Raw genomic sequence first — 27,475 nt, forward strand, 5'->3', positions numbered from 1 at the left:
CAGCCTGGACTAGCTTGCTTCTAATATCCTAAAACATTCTGCCATCATTTAATGTCTGAAAGGTTTTTGTAGTTTTGCAGACTGAAAGGTGAGACAAGACTAACATATAACAATTTTCAAATCTGAATGAAATGAACTGTATTTTCCTCAAACCATGCTGATTTGCACACTCTTACTCAAGTCTGATGTATCTTTTCAGGCTCTTTGGATCATCTCATAACAAGGTGATCCTGCATGACTTCCCCTGGTGCTCCTAAGCCAATCCATGCCATATCTCCACCTCCTGCACTCAGGGAGAAAAGCCCAAAGAAGCCAAGAACATTACAGTGATTCTGTGAGGGCCAAGTAAGGACCTATTTCTTAGTCTTTCTTTTGGAGCTGCTTGTTTTTTTAATAAAGTTTCTTCTTCTGTCTCTTGGGTGAAAAGAACAGTAAAGAGCTGTACATATGCAGAGACAATAAAAGCTAAGGCTGACAGTTTATAGCAGCAGGGAAGGATTTGGAGCCTTCTAAATTGCTCTTGGCTTTCTAGCTGCAGTGTGCCAGCACTGAATACAACCTTTTTAAAATGCCAGCAAGAAGAGATGAGGTCTCAGGATGCTGGCTCACCTCACTTCACATATTTAATAATTATCTATTTTATTGCCCAAACCCTCGTTGGTCATCGAGAATTCCTTTACATTAAATGGAGAGAAGCTGAATATTCTAGTCTGTGAACTTTCTTAGAAAGACTCACAATTCTTCTCAAGTTCTGAATGGGGCAAATCACACATTAAAAGTAGCACCTATTATTCTCCAGAGTGAGAGTGTGTGCAGGCAATGAGTGAGACAAATTTCAGACAAATGCAGACATACAGTCAGAAGACATGAATTCCATCTTTTTTAGGAACATTAGATTACCAAGCAAGTATTTAATGGCTCCTTTAAACTCTAGATTCCAACCATTTAAGGTGGCTTTCTTTTTTTTTTTTTAGGGAATGAATATACTTGCAGCTATTTTCCTGACTTTGTAAATCGAGTTGATTGAGGGTTGCTACAAACCATCTTGGAAATGGAGAAGAAATTCTTCCTTTTTGAAAGTTTTGAGGGCTCCTGTACAACTTACCCAAATCCCTTTGTGATTCAAATAAAGGCTTGGTGTGCATTTCCTTGCTTTTAATATACAGAAAGCCAAAGGCTTAGAATTATCTTTAGGAATTTATAAACTGAACTTTCAAGAGAAGAACAACTAAATCAGTTTGCAGTGCACATTGCTGGGAGCTATCCTGCAACTTGCATTTGCAAAGGCTCATGTAAGATGATGGAAAGCACAGACTCACTTGGGATTGTATGAGGAATCAAACACCTGCAGAAATGTGGGAGAAGTTACCTGGAATTTCAGAGGCTGGAAGAGGGATGAGTTTTAATGACTGATACATATGTCAAAGCACACAAAAAAACCTTGTAAGTGCAAACCAGTGAAAAACCAAACATCAAAAGAAGCTGGGCACTGTTCTGAATGCCATTATCATGGCAGTAATGAATGCGGTTATTATTAATATATGGAAATAGTTACATTTAATTTGAGCTGTGCACAAAAAGATTTAAAAATTGACTCAGCCTCACAGTTACATAAAACTGTTGAGGCATCAATTCCAAAACATAAAGTCTGAAAAGCAGAAGCTCCCCTTGAGATAATTTTGAAGTGTTAATTTCACTAAGATTTCCTCAGAGAGATTTTTGGTATTTGGAAGCAATGTCTAACTTAATTGTGCATTTGCAAAATATGACCAGAATTCTAGAGGAGTATGTTGGCAGAAGCGAATTATCTTCAATTTTGGGAATATTTATCAACTGAATGACATTTTCATGCAGTTATCAGACAAATAAACTTTGTGCAACATCCAAGGATGCACTGATGTGTGTTCAGGGAAAACTTTCAGCTTTTTCTAGTGATATGTATCCTGTGCACAGGAGGATCTCAATCACCTCATTTTTTCTGTCACACTGAATGTCACATTTATCTGAAACAGCTGAAAAACTACACAATATATGGCTGAATAAAGACTGTTTTCTAAGCTCTGAAGTATCAATGAGCAAAAGTAATTCCTAATATTCTTCTTATCAAGGATACAATGATAAACAATATTAAAGACAGTCAAAAAACAGATGACAAATAAAAATTATTCCAAAGAATACTCTCCTTTCACAGAAAGAGGCATAATTACAAATACATTGTGTAAAGGAGCTGTAAGTATGAAATGACAATGAAAAGTGCTAGAGTTATCAGTCAGAGAAACAACAAATCTCTTTATGGAAACTGAATCGAGAGTTTCTGAACATCTGCTCTCCATAGCAAAAAAAAGAATTCCAACAGTATAAACCCCTAAATGATTAAAGTATGACCCACTTTGGCATTCAGAATTTTCCAGCAACTAAATACAAAATAGCTTCTGGCCAAATGAGAAGCCTCTGCATTTAGCAGAATCTGCAGGGAACTATTTTTCAGAGGAAAATATTTCTACAGCAGAATGGAAAAAAAAAATTTAAGAGGAAACCATAGACTTCAGAGGAACTAGAAGCATTATGTACACAGTTAAAGCTCTCTGTAGCAGCTGCTGCATCCTTGAAAAGGAGCTCCAGGATGTTGTGTTTACCTGGGAAGAAGTGAACCCCTCTCCCCTGCCCTGCTGCTCCTCACTTACCGCCCATGTCTTGGTCAGCCTGAAGATGGGAGCGCTCTGGAGCCCTGACACCACTGCCATGAGGGCATGCAGGTTATTCAGCTCATATAGCTTCTGAGGACAAAAAAAAGAGATAAACAACAATAAACAACATTCCAAGTGCTGTTAATAGTGAACACAGATTAAATAACAATATAAAGATGGAGAAATCTAGTATGGTCCTAAATGAAGTGTTACAGTGAACTGCTGTGCATACAGACCACTTTTATGGCACCTCCTAATTTTTCATTACTGCATCTCTATGGTTTTGGATTAGACTAACTAGCTGTTTCATAGCCCATAGAGAACCCTTAAAAATATCTATATAGACACACATCTTGGGGAATGTATTAGAAGTGCCAGAAATTTTCTGACATTCAAACCCAACAAATTCCTTTCATAGCATTTGATAGTATTTTAAAACAACACACCAGAAAGGACAACCCAGTGGTGAATGATGTAATCATGTCAGTACCTAGAGTTTATGCAATGACCAAGGCTACATCCAAGCACCCAAAAAATATCTTAGCAGGATGAAATCAAGGAGGTAAATTTCAAAAGCCACATCCCTAGAGTACCCCTCTCACTGAAAAGACCATTTCTGGGGTATGACAACTAACTTGTTGTGGAAAGCAACAATCCAATCAAAATTGAACAGCAAAAATATTAGGGTAAAAGAATTCCCTTAAAAACTCTATACAAAACATTGGGTTTAAGTGCATTTTCTCACACATTTGGAATTTCCCTCCCTTTTCTTTTTCCTTTCCCTCTGTCTCCAAAATATCCACTGCCTTGGCCAAGTAACTACTGGTACTACTGTCGTGAAAGCTTAAAAACAGTCTGGAGGAAAATGTTCTTCCTCAAGCTCTTCTGAACATAAACTGTTCTGATAGCTGTGAGCTCCCAGAGATCCAAACTACAGCCATTTTTGGTGCAGTGCACCCAAATGAGGTTTTAACCCTAACAAAGAGACTTTGCTAAGGAGAAATGATACTCAATCACAGTACTGCAAATCTTGTTTAATCCATTTGGAATATTCACCAAAGTAGGTTAGGATTCCAGCAAGGAAAAGTAAGAAACCCTTCCTATTCAAAAAATGGTGGAAATCCTTTGTACTACTTGAAACTCAGCTTACTTCGTGCTTAGGAAATCTTTCATGAGGGAAAAGGACAACAATACCAACTAAAGGCTGAACACCAAAGGAGAGCCTCTATTTGGAAGGATGAAAGCCAAAACCAAGGGTGGTTTTCTGGCTAACGGTTCTGGAACAGGGCAAATGATGCTCTCTCCACTTAACACACTGCCAGGAAACTTGCAGCCTTTCATGGAACAAAGTCCTCACAAGTATTAGTCAGAAATGCCACTTTAATGGCACCCCAGCAGCATTTCCACTCTGGGTGCTCAGACCCCCATGATTCCTGCATGTCCTGCTGACAGTGGAAGTTTGCCCACACCTTGTGATGAAGTGCTTCCCTCTCCTCATCCTCTTTTGGGAGGATTCTTCAGTAACCAGTGCAAAGGGTAATCAGTGTTTTGTGGGGTGAGGTGGAAGGTTTTGGATGTTTCTCATACACCACAGTCCTGTTATCCTTCCAAGCAGTCCTGCTGAAGTTTGTCCCTCCACTTACACAAGAATTCTTTTTTCCTACCACACACATCCCAAGCAAGGTAATAAAGTTCACTGTCCCAAAGGACAGTGGAGCTGATCAGAAATGAAAAGAAGGAGTTTCCCAGCTGCTGCCAGCAGTGAAACAGGAGTCATCACCAACCAGGACAGTCTGGGAACTTCAGGGGAACTGTTAGCTCCAATTACCTCATGCATTAGGCAGTGCAGGTGAGATACTATTTAAGCCATACAATATGTTGCCAGCACAAGGAATCACTGTGGAGCGGATTTACAGCTCCTCTGATGGTAATTAGTGTGACCCCTGGCACCAAGCTGCTTTGATAACAGTTCTGGATAACAGAAACTGCTTCCCAGAGTTTCCAGTGAAGTTGCACTGCAGTAACTTCATGTCAGCAGCCATACGTAAGCAAAGCCAAGGTAACAAGCACAGAAATAAATGAACTGGTATGAAAACACCCCATACAGAGCTGCTCGCTTTTGTAACTGTGATTTTTACAGCTGACAGGTAAGCAAAGCTCAATCACCTGATTGTCAGAGCACATAAGTGCCTCCAAGCCAGCAGCATTCCAGCAGCCACTGCACTGCAGAGCACTGGGGAGGTCAGGCATGCTCAGGGTGCTGTGCCAAAGCTGAGCCTACAACATCCAGCAGTGCCCAGTCCCATCCCAGTATGAACCAGACCTGAGCCCAGCTGGCTTCCCACACCTGTTCTGCACTATGGCCACACTGAGCTGAACCTCCCCCTCCTATGCAGGGACATGGATCATGAAGCCAATTCTTTTATGTTTGTATTTCAAACAAAGACACAAGAACTGACTTTTAAAAATACATGAGATGAAGATACATTAACTCACCAGATATCAAAGGATGTCTAAGAGAGATCATTAACACTTCATGACCACAGCATGATTACTGAGCAGAGCCAGTGCTATCCTACAAAATTAGCTCTTGCTTTGCCCAAAGTTGAGAGTCAAATCCCCCAGGAGTAAAATATTGCTTCATTAAAAAAGGGCTTGTCAAGACAGGAAATGCACTTGAATACAAAATGAGTTAATTAACAAATATTTTACTTTTTTTTTTTGCAGGTAACCTGGGATGGTCACAGCAGTCAGTTATAGTAAAAGGCAGCCACCATCTGACAGCAGAAACTTGAAAAACATCCCCTTTTTCTCACTACTGTGAAGAAGTTTCACTCTGTTTGAAGGGTTATATGTCACTCCAGATTTGCTGACCCTTTTCTTATGAATGTCAGTCCAAAAGGCTTTAGGAAAGACTGAGAGCTCCAAAATGTCTTCTGAATCAAAGTCTATTTTTCAAACCACATTTTTGAAGTTGGTATTATTTGAGTAGAGATAAAAGATCCTTTCCTTCCAATGGCAAAAGCAAACAAATAATTTCTGTTCTGACTAAAGCTGTTTAAACTGACTGCACACTTTATGACAACACAGAGGCCAAACAGTTACAGATATCAACAGAAACAACCACAGCTAAGTCAGGTATCAGGCAGATATTTCCCCATGTGTATCTTTGAACTGACCAAACTGGGTAGAAAACCTCTGATCATGGTGAATCCCACACTCCCTTCACAATACAAATTCTTACCTTTGCAGTTTTGATGTAGTGGCTCAAAACCTCAGCTCGTATTTTTAAAGTCTGTGCATGCAGAATCTCTCTAACAACCCAGAAGCTCACCTAAAATGTAGGAAAAAAAGCCTTTTAAAAATACAGAGTTTCAACACTGTGCTTTTAAAAGTTTTATTTATTTTTATGGAAGTATGTTCTATAGAAACAGACTTGAGTTCAGTGTAAGATTGAGGATGAGATCACACACAAAGCAAATGGCAAAACACTCAAACTTTGAATAGTGCTCTCCCAGGAAAATAAAATCACGAAGAAATGTTATGAAAAGGCTACAAAATGAAGGAATATATATACTAACATTGAATCATATCCACTGGTTTGCTTTCCCACAACATAAATGCTGCATTACATGAATTGAGCAGCTTCAACTACAGTTCACTGACATTTCCAACACCTTGAACAAAAATTAACCCTGAACAAAATTAGAATGTAAGGTAGGAAGCATTGCCATAACCTAGCTTCCAGTTTATACTCTAATTTCTGGCTATGCCAATTACCCTCTGATGTACAGCACAGTATCATGCTCTTGGTTAAGCCCTCCAGGACTGACTTCACTGCTGTGGAAGGTCCCTGCAAAATTCAGTATAAACAGTGGCTGCTGCATTTCATACTTGCATCAATTCTCATAGAGGCTGTACTCTAAAAGTGTTTGGTAATATGTCTAAACTCCACTGTTTTCTCTTCTCTGCTCCCTGCCACCCTCTGCCCTCACAAAGAATGACAAAAATTAAACACTGTAATAAATCAGTAGTAAATAATTAGCAAAGGGTAACAAATACTGCAGCTTTTATTCATGTATTTGCTACAAGTTGGGAAACAATTAATTATCACCAAGATACAGCATGACTGGTATTTACAAAACTACTGAAAACAGTGTATGAAGAAATTTACTACAAGTTTACTCATACATGAAAACCTTTCAACACGTCACGTTGCTTTGATTTTTAAGTGATGCTAAACTACTTCTTGTAAACAGATTTCTGGCCAAAATCTCAATTAGAAAAATGAAATATCCTGTTCCACTTTGTTCAGTACAATAGCTCCTAACACAGAAGAGCACAAAGAAGATCCACACCTCCCAAATAATTACATTTGCAGTGAAGCTACAGGGATCTGATGAAAACTGGGATGTTAAATCACAACAGCTCTTTGGAACTGAGAAATGGAAGAATGACAATAAAACCCACAAAAAATCCCCACAAACATCTTGCATAAGAATCACTTCCTTTGGTCTGTTTGTCTAAGATTGTATTAGCCAGGAAAGAATTAACCACAGAGCTCAGGTTTCTATTTCTTTTCATTTTTCTTCATTTTCTTTCCTCTTTTGCTTTCTTGCAAAGCAAAATATCTCTTCACAAACAAAAAGTGGTTCCAATTGATTAAAAAAAAATCTCATTATGTTGCCATGTACAAAAATAGCAAAGTTTTGAAACCAGTGTTTAAAGTTAAAAGGAGAAAATATGGAAAATTGTCTAGTTTTTGATAGTACATCATCAAATTGTAATAATCTGAAAGTCATAGTGACAGTAGCTGTGTTTAAATGACAGAGATTGTTATTCCCTTTGTTTAGTTAGAGAATAATTTTCCTTTAAGCACAGGGCACCAAGTGCTGAGACAATCTCAGGGGTAGTGACAGTAAAAAAGAATTGAAATTCTTGCACCTTCTTCATTGTTTAGAAAACAAAAATACATGTTGGATTGTTGCCAGGTCTTCTCCAGTATTATCTTTAATTAAATATTCTGAAGGTGTCCTTACTGAGTCCTGCCAGGAGCAGGGATTTGCATTCAGTGATCCTTATGGGCCTCTTCCAACTTGAGATGTTCTATGACCCTATCAAATACAGAAGTACCGAATACATAAAATATTTGGCAGCACTTCAAAATTTTGTCTTAAAAAGGTTGACCTTAGTTTGATGCTGTGCTGTAGTTACACAGCTTGAGAAAAAGAACTTTCTTTCCCTGATTGATCAATGAGTTTTTAAGGAGATCCTTTCCCAGTGAAGATCAAGGAAATTTAAATTTTTAACACAGATTTCTGTATCACAAAGAATCAGGGAAGGACAACACACACAGCACTACACCTTAAGATCCCAAATCTCTTTGATTTGAAGTTCAGAGAGTGCTGATGGAGCAGGAGAATGCCTGTGATGGGCCAGACTGTGACACACTTGCTCAGAGCACAGAGCAACACTCCAGCATTTCCATCAGGACAAAAATCCCCCAATTTCCTCTGTCTGTCCTGATTTCTGTGGAAGTTCCCTGGCATCACAGAGACACAAACTCTCTGGTTTGCCCAAGGAAGCTTGGTTTCTGTCCCAGTCCCAGCCAGACCTCAGCTCAACACTCCCAAGCTCTTGCAGGAAAAGAAAAAAGTCCAAACAAACCAGAACAAATTTCCTTCAAAGCTTGGAGCTCTCCAGTCCCTTGAGTGACAGAGCAGGCAGGAGATACAGAACCAAACACACTTAATCACTTCCACTTCAACCACTTTGTCCTCTCTGATGTGTTTTTACTGACACAAACACTGGGGTTTGGCTGGTCATGTCTATTAACTGGTACCTTTAGACAGCACCATAACCTCATGCATTGCACATATTGAAAAAGCAATAATTTAAATAAATATTTTTGCTTCATTCTTTACATAAATAATACATATTTGTTCCATATACATACAGTCCTCTCTTGCTGCATTTAAATGTTATTATACCAACATCAATCAGCAACATGACTACCAGCCTTTGGGTATCAATAGCTCTGATACCAGTTCAAGGCAGCATTTAAAGCCTGACATATAATTGTATATTTATATTCTTCCCTATTAAGGTCAACTGAGAATAACAGGCTTAACTTTGAACATATCTGTTCTTGAATCACATCAAGATTTTTAAACTATCCCATGTTTCCCTATCTGAAATACCAATTCTGTTCTACTGGTGCTTTTAAGATCATAGTCACTGCTTCCAAAACTCTCTTTGCTTTCTGTGCTAATCAAAAGATAGGGAAATTCAAGAATATTCCTTTAATAGCATACTAACCATTTCATTTCTTAATTTCCAGTAATCACAGTTAAATCCACTGCAATTCAGCAACACTACAATATTCAAGAAAAAGTTCTTCATACAATGTTTGCATTTGAGTTAAAAAAGGATGCAAAAAAACACGTGAAAAACACATATAAAGACAGTCAGTAAAACATAAAGTTTTCCTTTGGCAAGTGGGATCTCTTCCTTTAAAACTGTTCCAATGTACTGAATCTAGCTGACAAGTTTCTCTAATATTTTAAGCTCTCTGGCAGCACAGTTCCACTCCCATTTAAACAAAAACCTCAAGAAAGAGGTTTTCAGCTGAGGGACTCTGATAACCAAGAGATCAATAGTGACCTTTTCACAGTAATCTTCAAAAAATTGTTTATTTGAAACAAATGATAAAAGTTTATTTTCAAAAGGTAAGACAATGATCTAGTAAGTGGACGTGACAATTGTGCACTCTGACAGATTTACCAGTAACAGCAAGTATACAGCTCACTTCCAGAAGAAAGCTGAAAATGAGAGATCAGAGTTTAGGGAAAAAAAAAAAAAGATTCTTCCCTCCTCACTAAATATAAATTAATGCAAAACTAGCACATTAAGTTGCATACTTAAAAAAAAACTGTATCAGATATGTAGATCCATATGGGGCACCACTCAACAATGAATTCTCCAAGAACAGGAGAGTCCTGGCATGGAAGGATTCCACTGATTTCTGTTGCCTGAACCCAATCTGTTTTCACAGGCACATCCAATTAGCCCATAACTAATGCTGGAACTGCCTGGCTTCATCCTCAGTGGAATGTAATCAACTGCACAGAATCATCATTGCTTCCAAAATGCTACCTGCACATCACTCTGCTGTGCAGCAGCTGTTAGTAATTTCATATTCTCTTTATTTAAGAAGTGAGAGCTGTTCATGGTTTTCCTTTTGCAAGCTGGGGGCAAAAAGAGAAGAGACAGATGCACAATGCTTAATTTAACCCCAGTGAAATTTTAAAGGTTAACAAAATTTTGCTGACATGTATTCCTGATGACAAGGCCACAAGTCCCCGTGACTTTGCTGATTATTTATTTTAGGACTAAGCATCAGAACACCCCAGGTAAATGAAGCAGAAACAATATCTGTCCTTTTCCCTCTCTACTCCTGTACTCAGGGCTTCCTTGCTGCCAGAACAAAGGCGGATATAAACTTAATGGAAGTCCTTATTCCATGATAAGGTTTCCCCTCCTTCCTTCTAGCTACTGAGCATATTCTACCAATTCTTTAGTATGTCTGAAGCTGACTTCAGGCAGTTCCTGCAGTTCTTCAACAACTGAGAAGTGAAGTCCTTGATGAGTTACACTGCCTCACATGGTTTTTACCACAAAAACATTCCACAATATTCAGCAAAACTAAACATTTCATTGAAGAGTCAACTTCCATGAATAAGCAAGGCAGAAAATGTTGGAATCTGTGAGATTAGTGTCAAAATCATGAATGTTTTTATAGCAGCCTATACATTCTAACAGGAGCAAAAGCTAGATCAGGAAAGTTTCAACTACATGGAGAGCAGCAACAACAACAACAATCTCTCAAAAAAACCCAAACTCTTGACCAAACCCCCCAGGATCTCAATATCTGAATGGATGGTACAGTCACAGAAAGTTTGCAGTGTACATTTTCTTTTCAGTCCAGAAAAGTGCAGAATCAGGCAAGTGTCCTAAATCCAATGCCAGACAAGCATTTCAGTCACTAGGTTAAGAAATATTCTAAGTGTTGTCAGTGAAAAGTAATAGGATTTGATCATATCCTCAATGAGAGCAATAATGAAAAGTGAGAAAGTACACAAGAATTTATAGGAAAAAACCCTAAGAAGTTGAGAGGTTTGGTCTGAGTTTCAGATTAACAAAGATCTCTGTAAGTCTGAGACTGGGTAAAGAGGTTAATTTGGCAGGACAGCTTGTAAGTCTGAGACATCATTAAACATTTACAAGATGAGAGAGGAGAGTAATAGAATTACTTCATCTGAAAGAGAAAATACAGCATTACTTAAAAAGAGCATCACAGTTTTAAGACATGATTGGGTAACTAAAGCTGGACTCCTCCAGCTTTAATTGTGGAGAAAGGGAGAATTCTGTTCTTCTTGTAATAGTTGATTTATATGGAGAAATTTTTGAGTAAAAACCCCATAAATCTCAAATATACTACCAAAACATTATGTGAAATAGAGTTAAAGAACAAATTTTTTACGGAAAAATTGTTTGGAATTTTTAAAAGTTTGCCTAGAACCACCTTAAAAAGGTACCTATGCTGACAAGAGGCTTCTATTTCTAGGGACAAAAATATCTATGAGAAGCATAAGACACTCAACTAACACAGAGGAAATTACATCTAATTACAAGTCCAGAAATCCTGTATGGCAAACCTTTAACCTGTAATTATGATTCTGTCTTCATATAAAAGACAGCCAGCAGTTCTGGGGAAAATGTGCACTTTTCATCGATTGCTGCTATTTAAAACAGAATATTTCTTCAACACTGGTTTGGTCTTTCTGCATATCCTACAGATAAAGTATTTGCTAAAAGGAGTTCCTTAAGTTGTCAAGCAATCAGCTGTGATCCAAAATAAAAGTGATGTGCCAGAACACTTAATCCCACAGACTTTCTAAAATGTGTACATTTAATAATGCTGGAAAAAAATAACTCACATGATTGAATCTTCTGGTGAAAGCAACAGCATTCGGTGCAGAACTGTATTTCTCTTTTTTATTCCAGCCACAGCTTGCCAGCTCCTGGGAGAACAAGGATGAAAATTCACTTCTTTAATTTAGTGCATAACACATGTTCAGAGACAAAGGCATATAGAGACACAAATCTTGTAAGTTTTAAAATAACAGAGCAATAACACATTGAAGTAATACAGTTACACTTGTTCTGATTCCTTCTGAAAGTTGAGATTCCACAAGTGTAATTTCTGAATTGTGTTGAGTTATTGATTATTACCATTCATCTTTTGCTGAATTAGAGCTTTCCTAATTTTGTAACCACAAAAGATCCTGATTCAAACATGAGCCTGAGCTAGAGAGCCAAATGTCCTTTTGTTTTTCATCACTTTCTGAAGATATTTACAGAGATGATACACCTAGTTAACTCAATCTAAGACATGTTTTTAACTTGGCACATTGCATTAAAGAAATACCAAAAAAATGTCATCATTTGCAACAATAATAAAAGAAACACTATTTTCAGTTTTCCCTTCCAAAGGAGCCTATTTTGGGAAACTGCATCATCTTGTTATTTACTATCACTTAATTTCAGTAAAGAAGTTTGCATTAAAATCATAAATAACTCCATGTACCAAAATGAGCTCTTCCATTTGTATACAACAGACATGAATAGATGCAAAGACATTCAGCACACAACCTGTTCCACAGTACTACCAAGAAAAAGAATCAAAACAGACACAGCTTAATTATTCAAGTGGCATAATAGCAAAGTACAGCCCTTCCTTTTTACTTATTCATGTCTTCCTTCCACATCATCCACTCTGAAGTGCTCTCAGTTTCATTACCATGCTGTAAACTCCTCACTGAAGCCAGAGTCACACTACACATCCAGCTACCACATAACTTCAATGACTCAACATGTAACCAATAATTGTGTCACTTAAGACACAGTTTAAAAGAGTTTGGTATTGGATAGTCTAATTTTTTTTACTTTTTAAAATCAGAAACTTCTTATCTTTCTAACCAATGACCAAAAACTATTAAAGAATCTCATGCCAGTTAAGAGGGAGCCTGAATTCTTCTACTTGAAGTTTGTGTGCTGGTATTTCTTAGAGAAGACCCAGAGATTCTTGGCGAGGCACTGGAAAGAATGCAGAATTTATGGCTTTGTATTTAGAGCTATTCCTTCAAATTTCACTAGAAAGTTGTGCCACCTAAATCCACCCTGGAAAATCTGGCATGTTCAGCCCAGGAAAGCACATGCCCCTGTCCTTACACCTCCACTTCAATGAGTGTGCAAGACATAACCACACAGCCCTGAATTACTCCTGCTCCAAAGGAGAGCAGGCTCCTGGAGAGGGGAGCCATTCAAGAGACTCTTGATTAAATTCTCTATCCCTCAGCATCTCCAGTTTCCACTGGAATCACAGCTCTGCACTCGGAGGAACACAAGGGAACTCATTCACAGGCATTTGATAACCCTTCCTTAACAGCAGGAAAAATTAGTTATCACCTCAGGTTCAGGGAAAGTATGTGAATTTCTTACAAATTCAGCCATGTCCTTAATTTGCAATTCTCATCACAGAGTGAAAAACTCAATGATTCTAGGCAGAAGCTCCCCATTGCCCTGGCCCTGTACATCTAAGGGCCCACAGGGTACAGACATCAACAGCAACAGATTTGAGAATACTCCAAAATAAAAGATCCTGCCCCTGCCTGGGAAGATACACAACCAAAGCTTTTTCCAGAGATGCTGAGGCACAGTCACACAGGCATTCAGGACCTGTGCCATCCCTTCTGATTCTTCAACAGCTTAGGGTGACATCCACACCACTGTTCAGGGACAGACACAGGAGAAGCAAAGCTTTGGGAATTCCAGAAGCATTTCCCCCTCCCTTTAGGAAGTGTAGGAAATATTTAATCTCACTTGCAAGACCCCTCTCTCTTGGGCAGCCAACTTCCTATTTCTTACTTACTCTATTTCTTGATCTTCCTCTAGTATTCTACCTTTTCCACCAGAAGTTTCAAACCTGAAGTATTCCCCAGGATTATTTCCTTAGTCTGCCAGTCAGCTCAGGAGCAGGAGCTACATCACTACAACCACCAATTTCTTACTTAATGTGGTACATTTAAACTGATCTGAAAAACTGAAAGACATAGGAACAAGAATACAAAAACTGAACTTTCTCTGTAGCTCATTCTGGTTTTTATTCCCTTTTGAATACATAGCATTTTAATCTCCTTAACAAAATACTGTGGGAACATTTAAATTATAACCTGTACTACACAGCAGAGAGTGAGGTCGTGTTTCTCACAAAACCCTTTATTTAGGTCAAAGGGAAAGTTTCAAAAAGAGGAGAGAAGAAGCAAGGATTAATAGTGGAACCATTCTACAACTTCAGAGTAAACAGAGATTAAGAATACTCAGTAAGTGATTTTTTTTTCACTGCCTAGTCAGGTGAAGCAGAGGGGATGAAGAGGTAAAGACAATAACCCAGCAGAGATTTTCAATATGAACACATGGGCAAATAATTTTGGATGACATACTAAAACATGTAAAGCAAGTGATCAGATTTTCCAAAAAAAGCAAGCTGATGTGTTCTGCAAGGGGTCATGTGGCTGTTATTTAATGTTAACACAACTACCAGCAGCACAGCCAAGCAAGTTTAAGGCTCCTTTCTTTTACAGTAAGGCAGAGCTTTACAGTCACTGCTCTCTAGAAAGCCACAACCACTCCAAGAGAGAGAACAAAAACCAAAATACCACTCACCATTCCCAGGGAAGAGAAGGAAATCTTATGACTGACTGGGAGAACTCTGTAATTTTTTTTTTCTCCCTTAAAATTAAAATGCAAATTGGCTGCTTTCATACAGATAGATGTTTATGTCAGAGAGGTGTGTTCTTTATAATCTTTATTTCTTATACTGCAGCCCATTAACTATTAATTAGCAAACAACCAGTAATTCCTTCTCCTTTCTCAGAAGCAACTTGCAGGTGGTTTTAATGAAGAAGGAAGGTGGTTTCCAGAACCCAGGAGTGACACAGCCTGCACACAGCTCAGGAAGAGGATTGTGTCACTACAGAGTATCTGACCAGGTAATGGTTCAAGTCCCTGCTTCTGGCTCATCCCCAATGTAAAGGGATCCACCACTTCCCTTAATCCCAGATTCTGTGAGCTTCCAGTCTGTTTTTCCACCAAGCATGAAATGCTGAGTTGTAGTGGACAGTGTGCAGGAACTTGAGCACATGTGTGAAACCACAATATTGCTAAGAAATTTGAATATAAACAGAAATAATTCTATTTACTTACTTCAAACAGAGGCAAAAGGCTGCTGAAGTATTTAAGTGTACTGTGAGCATGTTCATTGATTTTGATGCTAAAACAAAAACTGCTACATATTGCTTTGGAAAGTGTTGTTAAGCTCTGTTTTTTGTAAAGATAATCAAGATGAAATTCTGGTATTGCTTTTTATTGAAAAAAACCCCTACCTGTACTAATTTAATAAATATTTTAACACAATGAGGAAGGTGCAACACAATAATTTAAAAGATATTAAAAGAATACTGCTCACACAGCCTAAAAATGAAAATTCATCACCAGCAATTAAAAAATAAAGCATCTCTGAGTACATCTTTCAGAAATTTTACTTGAGAAAATAAACAAACACACATTAAAGGCTAAAAAATTTGATTCAGACACCACATTGCAGTTTGGGAAGCAAAGGGAGATTTACAACCTGTGTAATGAAGATTTGCTGGTAAATTACAAATTTCAATAAACACCTTGTTTTTAAACCACAGCACACTGGAGCAAAACATTGCTCATCATCTCCCACCATGCACACAGATGAGAGCTGTGAAATTCAGTATCAGTATTCAGAATGAAAAACCCCAAGTCTATCAATGCCTTTCAGTCACTCACTGAAGACTCAGTTTAGGAGCCCTTTCATACAGGTGAAATCAGCTCAATGGTGTTTTGTTTTCTAATTACAAACTCCACACTGCTTGAGTGCACATGCCAAGGGATGGATAAAGATCTACAAGTTGAATCAAGACACGGATATGGCACAGGCTGGTAGAAACTTGAAGAAAGCTCACAAATCTACACCACTTCATTAACCTGTTGTCAAGATGCCCTGAGGTAAACTAAGCCTTCCATATCTGATATTCCCTTCTGCAAACCAAGAGAAAAGCAATTTAATTGTATTTAGCCTTTTCTGATGGGAGAGCTGATCTCTACAGCCCTTTTTCTCAGGGGATGAACAAAGTTTAGAGACATATCAGCCACCTTTCCTCATGGGTATTTCCCACTGAAGGTATCACACCAATTTTTCTTATTGATTTTTTCTTATTCTTATAAATAATTACTTTGCAGGTATATCTGCCTACACTCTCATATTTTTTCTGAATAGCCTTGGAGTGCCTTTAACTGGCAGAATATGTTTATCCTATCCTCCAATTGGATCTCTCTTTTTTAAAAGCTCTTCTCCAAAGCTTTAAAGCATTTTGCCCTTTTATTTGACTCTTTTATATGTTTTTCTCATATGCATGTCTGTGTACTATTGCTAACGTTAAGTACTGCTGTGATGTAGGTTCAAAACAGATCAAATGCAAAACTCTCTGAAGGATTAAACCAACAAAAAACTCCAAAAACCCAAACCAACCAACTAAGAAATGAACCAAAAATCACACACAGATCCACAAGTGCTGGGAAATATCTTGTGGAAATACTATGAAAGCTGAATCATCTTCAAGTACAGATCAAACAGCAGCCTTCAAAAAAATTCCCAGGTAAGACAAATGATGAAATCAATAATCATGGCCAAGAGATTGAGCTGGTTTCTCCACTTGAAGCAAAACATTCCTCAGCAGTCACAAGAGTGACATAACAAACCTGCTGCCAGTGAAATAGCTTGTAATGGACTGAAGTGACTGATGACCTGAGAAAGACTTCCACAGCACTGATAAAATGCACAACAAACTGAAAAATGAACCCTCAAAGTGCAAAACAATGCCCACAGGAAAATGCCGATGGTACAGAAATGAGGAAAAACAAATTCATCATTTATTATAGTCATTGTGAAGATGCTGAAATGAGCTCAAGTCAGCTAAAACCTGAAAGGAATATGGCATTGCATAAAAACAAATGAGAGAACACAAATCATCAATGTATTATCCCAAGAGATCACACACATCTTGAATGCCACTACAACCATTTTCATTTTGCCAAAGGAGAAGTGAAGCAGTTGGAAACAAGGGACAGGATGAAGTATTAAAACACGTATCAGTAGCTGAAACCTAAAACATTATAATCAGAATTAACAAATCAGGATGTTTGTCATTCAGAAACACTAAATCCCACATGCTTCATCTCCAGCACAAGCTGAATTTAATACCAGTATCAGTCCCCAAACAGGCTATTAGTTCCAGATATTTTTCTGTTAAAAAGCCATCTGCTTCAGAAATGTATGAAGTGGGACAAAAATTAAGATTTACAGACATACACTTGGCAATTCCAGATTTTATACTCTGGCATCACTTTTCTTATTTAAACTGAAAAACAAAGCTAAGGAAATACTTACCTCTGGCTGAATTGCTTTAAAAACAGGCACATCCATCAGTGTTATCTGACCCTGGAATGAAAATTTCAAGAAAACAAAAGTTAAGATCAAAATTAACCTTGCATTCAATTTAGGTGCTGTGCTGCTTAAGAACTGCATTTTTTCTGTTTTCTTTTCTTATTTGGCTTTCATTTGCTACCTAATCTCAGAGGTTTCAGCTTCTACCACAGGGTCACACTGCAAAACCAAAGAAAAATGTGCTCCCAGCTTTACATGCACAAATAATAAACAAATTATGAGAAATTATCCTCAGGAGCATAGTCCTGCAGTTACATGAACAAGTAAGAGCTTGAACTCAGAAACAGCACATAAAAACCTCCCTAAAAAGACAAGGAACTGACTGCAGTTGCTCAAGGGTAGCTTCTCTCCAAACTCTGAATGTCAGCCCAGCTACGCAGCTCTACTGAAACATCCCTACAACTTTTCAATCAATACTTGAACCATATTTGAGTAACAAAGCAAAGCAATTGTTCAGTTGCTCAGCAACAGTTCAAATTCAACACAGCCATCTCTTTCCCAGCAAGGCAGAGTCAATAAGTGCATTTTCATTCTGGTATGTTTGCTTAGCTTTGAAAAGAGTAAAGTCAAAGACCAGGTTCTGCATTTTGAAATATATTCACAGAGCCTTATTTTCAGTTTATTAATCCTGCACATTTTAGGATTGCTGACAGCCTATACATCTAGAAAAAAAAGACCATTTCTTTCAAAGGTAGCCCAGAAAGACCAGTGCCATCCGAGTTAGATATCACAAATTTTCTTTAAATAATGAATCCAGGGACCTTGTTCTGTTCCCTGAGCTGTCAGCTGCATGGCTTTATTCCCATTTCCTTGAAACAGCAGTGCCCCATATATACACTCCAAGGTACACACTGACAGCTTTGTGATTCCCACAAATTACAGCTGCCACTGGATGCCACCATGGATGGTGGAACAGCTCCTCAGAGAAAGCCAACCTTGCAGGAAAATTTCAACTGGGATGCTCTAGGTGAAAGTCAGCAACTACAGAGATGTACCTGCTCTAATGAGGCAAGATTTTGTCTTTTGCAAAGACAACCCAATCTATATTTGGTAGCACATCTTGACCTCTAAATGTGTTTTTAGACAGGAATTCTGACAACCAAGCATACACATAAAAAAACTATATATATATCATTTGTCTGTAGCCAAGACCCTGACACAATCAGCTGGTATTTTGCAGTACAACACCAGAGAAGTAACAAGCCCTTTATATGTTTCACTTTTACACACTCTCCTTCCTGCTCTCTGCTCCAGTGCTCTTTCTCCTGAACACCTCCATGTGGGGCTGGAATGCTGATGTGCTGGAGGGCAGGGAATCCCTGCAGAGGATCTGGACAGGCTGGATCAATGGCCAACAGGGGCAATATCCCTCTCTGCAGAGGATCTGGACAGGCTGGATCAATGGCCAATATCCCTCTCTGCAGAGGATCTGGACAGGCTGGATCATGGCCAATATCCCTCTCTGCAGAGGATCTGGACAGGCTGGATCAATGGCCAATATCCCTCTCTGCAGAGGATCTGGACAGGCTGGATCAATGGCCAATATCCCTCTCTGCAGAGGATCTGGACAGGCTGGATCAATGAGGGTCAATAAAGCCAAGGGCTGGGTCCTGTCCTTGGATCACAACCCCCGGCACAGCTAGTATGAGGAGAGTGGCAGCAAAGTGAGGAACCCAGTCTTGGAAGAGCAGCCACAGAACTCCTTCTCCAGTCCCCCATTTGTGTGCAGTTTATCAAGCTTCCTCAGAAATGTGTTATTTTTGGTGAATATGTGGCTGAGTGGGTGCTTCATTATGTTCCTCAGTAAAGCAAATTAATAGCAAAATTGGTTGGGTTTGGGAAGATAAAATGAAAAGAATGGGCAGTTCAATAAAATTCAAGTAGAAGGCACATTAAAAGATCCTTACAAAAGACTTGGGCATTTCAATAGTTTTTGACATTTCACTGCAAATCCTCCTCACTAAAACAAGATTGCAATAATAGCACAACAAAAATAAGCCAGGAAATTGATTCTTTGTTCACACTGAAGAGAGAAGACTTAAAAATAAATGTTGGCTTTCTTGCTAGCCCTCCAGAATCCATCCTCTTCATCAGCCTGAACTGCCTTAGCTAAATTGACTTGCTTCACTAGTGACTTCTGACCAAATTATTACTTTAAGATGGGATCAATACAAAATACTTATGAAATAAAAAGTATTATTAGAACTTCACACCACAATTCATATATAAAAATAAATGCATACATTTAAAACAGGAATATTAAAAAGGACATTTTAACACTGAAAAAACACACAAGTGTCAGGGTTCAGGATTAGTGGTCATTATTAAAAATATTTGAAATTGCTATTAAATACATTACAATATTTTAAAAGTCTGACAATTAAAAAAAACCTCTGGAACTTTTAACAGAGAGATCTCTTTCTTCTAGCACCATGTTGATATTAGGCTGATGTTTTTTTTTCCTTGCTCAGTTGACACATTTTTGCTTTTATTAAAACCTTAAGTAACACTGTATCACAGAAGCACTAGTTCAAGAAATACCCATTATTGCAGCTCCTTTCTCAGAGAGCTTGAAATTTCCTTTATGAGTTCCCAGGGCTTAGTAAATTGCTCATAATTCAAATGAACCAAGCCACTGACAGCTGAATATCTAAGCTGATTGCTAAAAAGCCATTTGAGTTTGTAGATATGACAATAACTCACATTAGAGTCTAAAACTACATTTAACAAAACAGATTTTTTGAAACATTAACTTGCTCATATTTATAAGTCTATATTTATAAGTCTAATGATTGAATTTTTATTCTTGTAAAACGTGCTCGCTTGCTGCTAAGTAAGTAAATAAAGCAGACTGAAAGGCTGGCAGTCTAATTAATAGCACTTGAAATGACAAAGCTTCAAAAATAATTTCTGAGTTTTATGTTATGTGCCATTGCTCAACTCTAACAGCAACAAAAAACTTCAGCCCTGACCCTCTCAAGAGGAATTTGAACCCCAATAAACAAAGCCCCTATTCTGGTTTCTGCAAGTGAGAGGGATACAATGCACTAACTTTTCTCACTCCAGCTCCTTAACCCAGCCAATACAAATTCTTGGAGAGTTTCCCTCTCCCAAATGTGGTTTAATGCTTTAATATTCAAACCAAAAATTATAAGTGTTCAAATCAACTTGTTACGTGAAGCACGCCAACCATAACTTCTCTGGTTTTAGAGCTGCCAGCTGCACAGATTTAAGAAAAATAAAAATAATTACATGTGCAGTACAAAACTGTGAACTTGTCCTTACTTATCATTTAAATAAGCATTCTGATTATGTAGAGATAGGGAAACATGGTATTTTCTCTCTTCCCAGAAGCGATATTTCTACCAAGTTCATTTAGATAATGAAGTATTTCATCATTGCACAGGGTGAGCTGAATGGAGATTTTGTTTCTGTTTGCCCTAGATCCTAAATAAGAGCTCTAGAATATAAGTAGAAAAGGTATGTTTTTAATATATCACAATTACATTTCCCAATTCTCAACCACTTGAACAGCTGTACAAGGCAAAACCATCTTCTAAAAGGGGTGCATGATCATTTTCCAATGAACACAGTGAAATGGCTGCTGGAAGACACCTCCCCACCCCTTCACAGCCACAGGAGTTCTGCATGTATAGAAAAGACCTTGCCTGGGGAGTCTCAACAGCCAAGTGCAAAAATATTTCAGCTCTCATGGGTGTTGAGAAGCTGGACTTGTTAACAATTAAGTACTTCAAAATACTAAAATTATTACCACACAGCTTCTTATAAAGAGCTTTTACCCCTCTCTCGGGGAGGTCTGCCGGGTCAGAAATTTTATATTCAAACAACTCAGAATTACATTTCTCTGTGCTGCTTCTTTGAGGAATATGAAGAAGCTTAATGAAATTTAAAAATATTTCCTGATTCTTTCTCTTTTCTATGAGGGCACATGGATTACTCTCCTTCCACAAAAACTTGTCACTTAAGAACTTCTAGTTCCATTTAAGACCACTGCATTAAGCTCTTCTCCACATTTCTGTATGAAAGTTCTCATTGGACCTGGGCTATATTCCCACTTTTTTAGTCCTTCTCAAGCATGAACTCTTTCTATCAGGCCACTTGCTGTATGTACTGTAAGTTTTCCTGCCATGTACCGACCCTAAGGACAGGGCACTTCCCCCACCGCTCCCTCCCAGACAGAAAACCCTCAGTCTAAAAACAAATTCAGTTTCTGTTTGAACTTTAAAAAGTCAAATGTCTGCATTCTGGTCATTGAAGAATACTGCCATCACCTGATTTTACTTGAAGCCATGTTGGTTTAAGCAGCACTTCATAAATTGTTCCTTAATCTGAATTTCTAGAAGGAATTATATTTAAGCCTTCCAACTTGGCATAGTGTTGTCTCTCTAGGCTGCCAGGATATTTTGCTCACTGAAAAAATAGCTAAGCCTCTGTTAAGCACAGCATCAGTAGGAGAATAATTCTGCTGTCCAGAATGAACACCAGGGGATTCCAGCTCCTGCGTTGAAGCTCTACTTGTTTTCTCACAAAGTCCACTCCAAAATTTTTATCATTAAGAGTTCCTCCACATGCTGTAATTAAGTTGCTTCTTCTTGCTCTCATTGGCAACATATTTACTCTAATACTCTTTTGTGAAGTAAAGCTAGCAGGATGTAGATAACCTGACATTTCACTGTCAGTAAGAACTCCTCCTTGTTTCATTGAAACCATTTTAAAATAAACTCTATTTTCACATTGTTTCCAAAATAAGCAGCATTTTCTTCCAACAACCATCTGACAAAGCTTCACAGGAATTAAAAAGACAGAAATACACATACATTTTAGCATGAGCTTACTCCATAGCACTTCCAGGGACTAGGGCAAAGAATAAAGAATCCTTCTTAGATAACTAGGTGGAAAAAAAAGCAATGGATTTATACAGCTGCGCTTCCCTTAATTCTACCTCAAATATTTACACCACCGTGGCTAAGTCAAAGTATAAAATGGAAAAGTGAGTCAAAAAGTAATAAACAGTCTAATAATTAAACAGTAGCTGTCTAAGGAATAAGAATTTACTGTAAAGCAAAAAATAAATATTTCCTCAACCTCATGAGGTTGGCCAGCACCTTAATTTGGAGCTGATGTCCCCAAGCATTCTCCTTCTTTCCTTCAGCCTCACCAGCCTCCCCTTCCCACTGCCACTGCACCACTGACAGATGCCTCCCCCACAAATTGTGCCCTGTGTGCTCGAAACCACACTTCTCCTGGGATGAAAATGGGGAGCATTCACTGCGACCACGCCGACCCTGGACACACCAGGGCCCCCCCAGCAGGGCCAGACACCACGGGGCAAGGCTGGCACCAGCCTGGCTGTGGCTTCCAGCCCAGCAATGAAGAACCGGGCAGTGACCAGCCTAAAAGCAGGGCTTGAAATCAGAGATGGTCTCCTTCCTAGCTCCATCTACAAAGCTGGCCATTGAGTCCTTAAGGTGTCCTGCTTTGTCAGGACCCAGGACATCCCTCTGGCTGTCCTGAGCAGCCAAGACCCCTGCCAGGGGTCTCATAGACCCTGGCACAGAGCCCAAAATGCCTGTGATTATGATTATGGAGCAAGTTATGATTATGATTATGACCCATGGAGCAAGTTACCAACCTTAGATGAAGATCTGCAAGCCATGACAAATTAAGTAGAATGACAGTGAATTTATCACAAGGTGAAAAAGTAGATTTTGGGGTTTTTAGAATGGAGGTTCGGGGAGCAAGATGGAGGTATCTGACCATGTCCTGCCTTTCTCCTTCTTCTTGGCCTCCATCTTCTGCTGTGATGGTGGCACTTACAGATTGGTTTGGAGTAGAAGCTCACTGTCTAACATAGGTGATGGGTATTGGAAAGTAATTGTAAATATTATAAAGACATAACACTGCCCCTGGGGCAGGCAGAGTGCCTGGAACTGTCCTGCTGGAAAGACCTCAGCAGGGCAGGAGAAAGAATAAACAACCTTGAGACCGAGAAATTAAGAGCTCTGACTCCTTCTTCAGTGCCAGGCTGGGAAAAGAGATTTTCTAACGCATCTCAGGGTCACAAGCTAAATGAGATCTTGACACTACTTCATACTCATTGAATGGGATTCTTCTTCCCCAAGATCCATGCAACACCCAGGTATTCAATACATCCCCTGGAAGCTCTCTGTAAACTGCAAGGTGATAAAGCAAACTATAAATTTGCAGCAGCAGCAGGGCCTGAAGATCTCACCCATTTCTGTAACTCAGCCCTTTCTAAAGCAGCCTTCAGTCTTGGGAAGGATTAAAACCACCCAGCTGCTAACAAGGTTATACTGACTCTTACACCTCTATTACAACAAGAATTTCCATTACTGTTCCAACTGGCCCCCTTGAAGGGCTGGAAGACTTTTGCTTAAGAGACAAAGGACCATTACATGAAACAGCCCTCCTCCTGTGTACTCAGGACAACGTTAGATGACTGCCAAAGGGGAGAATATGGGAATAAAATCACCAAAAATATCTGCACTCAGGTTTCTCTTTGGCTTGGTAGCAGCTTCTTGAAAATCCAGGATTATAACCTTTTGTTGTCCAACTCGTCTCTTACCCACTAAACGACTAAACAGAGAAAGTTTTGGAATGATAATGATGTCTTTGAGACAGTGGGAACTGAAAATACATCTGTGTCTCTCACTGGTACTGAAATCACTAGCATGGATCTTACTTCCAGCATATCTCAAAGTTCATTAACTTTCAGATTTTTCCTCTTTTTCATAACTCTACTTCTCCCATGTGTGCACAGGGACCTGTTCTGATTAAAACAGATCACACAAGGTACAGGACGGGACCTCACAATGTCTGTGTTGACTTGATCCTGATCAGTGAACTCTCACCTTTACACTACCTCTGCTCAGGAACTCTTCCATTGGAGCCAACCCTTCCTAACCATTATTTAGACAGCTGCCTAACTACCTCCTGTGCAGCAACTTACTTTTATTGCTGTTTTACTGGCTTGTTCATGTTATCTTTCCTCTCAATCAAAAGCTACTTAGGTAGCCCACAAATTATTTCACCAGTTTAGCACTTCAAAATAAATTACATTATTTTAAACAGTATTCACTCAGCTATCACAGAGACATGTCTGCAGCCTGCACTGGATCCATTCTGTAAGAGCTATCACTAAATGAGAAGCTTTCCCATACTTTAAAAAGCAACTGGGAGCATATCCATGTCCAACCCAAGAGGTACTACCCACCACCAGGAAATCTCACACATTTTTGCATCCTCACGAGTTTGGCCCAACTGCATCACTCTGGCGGCCTTCACATCCACACTGAAACCTAGATGAAGATTTTACACCTCTCTGTTGTAGCAGGATTAAGCCCAGGAAGAGGAAGAAGTGGCCAAGAAAATAAAAACAAGAGTCAAAGATACTTTTCCTCCAGGATACCTAAGTCTTTGCCAAAAATTTATTCATTTCTATAACCTTCGGCAAAAATGATCATAAAAAGACGGTATTCAAAGCAAAAAGGTGCTACTGGAAAAGTAGATACATGCCTGGGGAAACAAGCATTAACAAAGAAGTGCAGCTGTGTAAAGAAACACTGAAAAAGAAATGAAATCAATTCTTTCCTTGCCAAAGGACTGAATACTGATGATTTTGTTCAATTGTTCAGAATTCTACATGCAAAAAGTTTCATATTGATTTATAGTAAATCAAACCTGCTACAAAGAACTAGATACTTTAAAAGGAAAAAGTTTAAAAGCAAAAATGTTTCTTTTGAGGACTGAGAGAACAGCAGAATTATGCTTAGTAATAGAAAGCAAAAATACAGGCACAGCTTCATAACTGTAATGTGAAATGCTTAATTAAAAGATTCCTGTTGGCGAGTAGAACTCTACCCACTTTGAGGTATAACATGAAAACAAGAAAAACACTGGATTTGGATACAGATTTTTTCCTAACCAAGATTTCTTAAGTGGGTAACATTTAGAACACACAGAGTCAAAGGTTGCTGCATTTGAGAGAAGAAGGATTAGATGGTGGAGCACAAGAATTATGAAATGTGATTCTATGACAAGGCACCTCTGTATATTCTGCTGTCCAAGGGAGTGACAGCAGCTCCACAGAGACTGACTGATCCATTCTGCTGCCCAACAGCATCCACCACTGGTAAATAGTAGAGCCATTCAACAAACTCATTCTGGCCTGAATGCATAATCCACTGGAATTCATGTCCCTAGCCCCAGATTCCCTAAGTTAGGTTTACTTTATGTACAGGAATCATAAGATAAAACTGGAAGGACAGCCAGCCCCAAAAAATATCTTCCCATGGAAAGTGGGTGATGCATTGCCCAGCTGCTCCTGACAACAGTGCAAGGAAGAGGCCCAAACCACATGACTTGAGCCTCAGTCAGGAATAAATCCCATAATTAATTATGATCCTTAGCCAAGAAGAATTTAATGTTTAAGTACCACTTCATAATCCAGCTGCTTTAAATTTTCAGTGTTCTCATTCAAATCAATTGAGCCATTAATAATTAACTGAAATAGTTATTAACAATTACAAACTAGAACAAACTAAATGGGAATATTTTGTGACATGTATTACTCCATATCAATAATCTCCCCAGGACAACTCCTCATGAATCTCATCACTTGAATTGGAAATACATTAAGAGCTTAGCAATCTTTCTAGCAACATACTTGAATCACTTAGAGGGACCATCTGTTGTCCTCACCTCCACAGGGAGTAAAAACAAAACAAAACAATCACCCAACGTTTTGGTTAAACATCTCATTATTCTGTGCAGCTAAAAGAAGAAAACTAGAAAAGCAGAGCTAAGAATTAAAACAGCTCCAGAAAAAAACCCAAGTACAGATCAAGTATAGCCTTGTAACTAAAATATGCATGTCAGAATTAAATTGCATCACATAAATGAAGAATCTTTGGTCTATGCTACATATAAGAGTATGAAAAATACCTGGACAGCAGAGTCCAAAAAGATCCATTAATTTCAATTCAAATTTCAAACAGAATAGAGACAATGAAGAACTAAAGAACAGGATCTGTTTTTAAAATCCATGGATGACAGAAATTAGGCAAAAAAGGCGCAGAAATAGAGAAGCAGAGGAAAATTTGCAAAGGAGAGTCACACACAAAGTTAATTGGAATTCCTGGACTTGCTTACCGCATATTCCTCTGGTGTGACCTTTAGAACATCAAATACCACTGCATCAAAGCTCTTCTTCAGTTCAGCTGAACCCTTGTCACTCAAGGACTCGGAGCTGCTACTCTTCTGCAGAAACAAAAAAACACTGAGCATGTTTTGGACCTGTCCTCTTCTTTTTGTCTTCTCTTTTTCACACTCCCCAAAGCAAAATTTCTGTCCAAACGTCATTGTTCACATAATTTTTCTATTGGGTAAATTATCAATTCAAATTCAGTCACAAAACAGACTTTTCCCTGATGTGGACTGCAAACAATCAGACCCTCAAAGTGACATCTGGATTTCTATGGATTTCCTTCTAGCTGCAGGAGGGCAGGGTTGGATGGGATATTGGGAAGAAATTCTTTGCTGTGAGGATGGGCAGGCCCTGGCACAGGGTGCCCAGAGATGCTGTGGCTGCCCCTGGATCCCTGAAGTGTCCAAGGCCAGGCTGGATGGGGCTTGGAGCAGCCTGGGACAGTGGAAGGTGTCCCTGCAGTGCATGGGCTTTACCTTCCCTTCCAATCCCAAGAATTCCATTATTTCAAAGGGATTCCTCAAAACACAATAGTTATATTTCAATGCGTAATTAAATTCCAATTTTATTGACAGGAATGGTAATAACAGCAGCTATATCAACAAAAGCAATAGTCACACTGAGTTTCAAACAGAAAAAATATCACAAAGTTAAGGAAAAAGACAAGGTCTGCTTCAAGGTAATAGTTATCAATTCTCTTCCATTTTCTCTTAAAAACAAGGAAGCTTACAAAAATTACACTGAGCTACATGTGTTCCTGTTGAAGACATTTAGCAGAAGGAATTTTAGTGTTGTTTTTAAATTACAGTAATTGACATTTGCAAAAATTACCAGATCCTGGGATACCATTCTATGAACATTTATCTCTAAAATACAGGTTTTTCT

The 27,475-nt window shown here is 38.6% G+C and overlaps 1 protein-coding gene across 5 annotated transcripts in view; it reads right to left on the reverse strand.

Annotated features, from left to right (window-relative positions):
- RALGPS2 (Ral GEF with PH domain and SH3 binding motif 2) overlaps window positions 1-27,475 on the reverse strand; it is a 114,156-nt gene that overhangs the window by 61,961 nt on the left and 24,720 nt on the right. For 4 of the 5 annotated variants that reach the window (XM_058809082.1, XM_058809083.1, XM_058809081.1 and 1 more), the window contains exons 3-7: window positions 26,536-26,643; window positions 17,287-17,337; window positions 11,687-11,770; window positions 5,932-6,021; window positions 2,685-2,777 (exon numbers count right to left, since the gene is read on the reverse strand). In XM_058809082.1, coding sequence (XP_058665065.1) covers window positions 2,685-2,777; window positions 5,932-6,021; window positions 11,687-11,770; window positions 17,287-17,337; window positions 26,536-26,643 — 426 coding nt within the window. The remainder of the gene's footprint in view (window positions 1-2,684; window positions 2,778-5,931; window positions 6,022-11,686; window positions 11,771-17,286; window positions 17,338-26,535; window positions 26,644-27,475) is intronic. The other variant, XM_058809084.1, reaches the window with a different exon arrangement.

This window comes from Ammospiza caudacuta, chromosome 7 (genome assembly GCF_027887145.1).
Source record: "Ammospiza caudacuta isolate bAmmCau1 chromosome 7, bAmmCau1.pri, whole genome shotgun sequence".
Lineage (NCBI taxonomy): Eukaryota > Metazoa > Chordata > Aves > Passeriformes > Passerellidae > Ammospiza > Ammospiza caudacuta.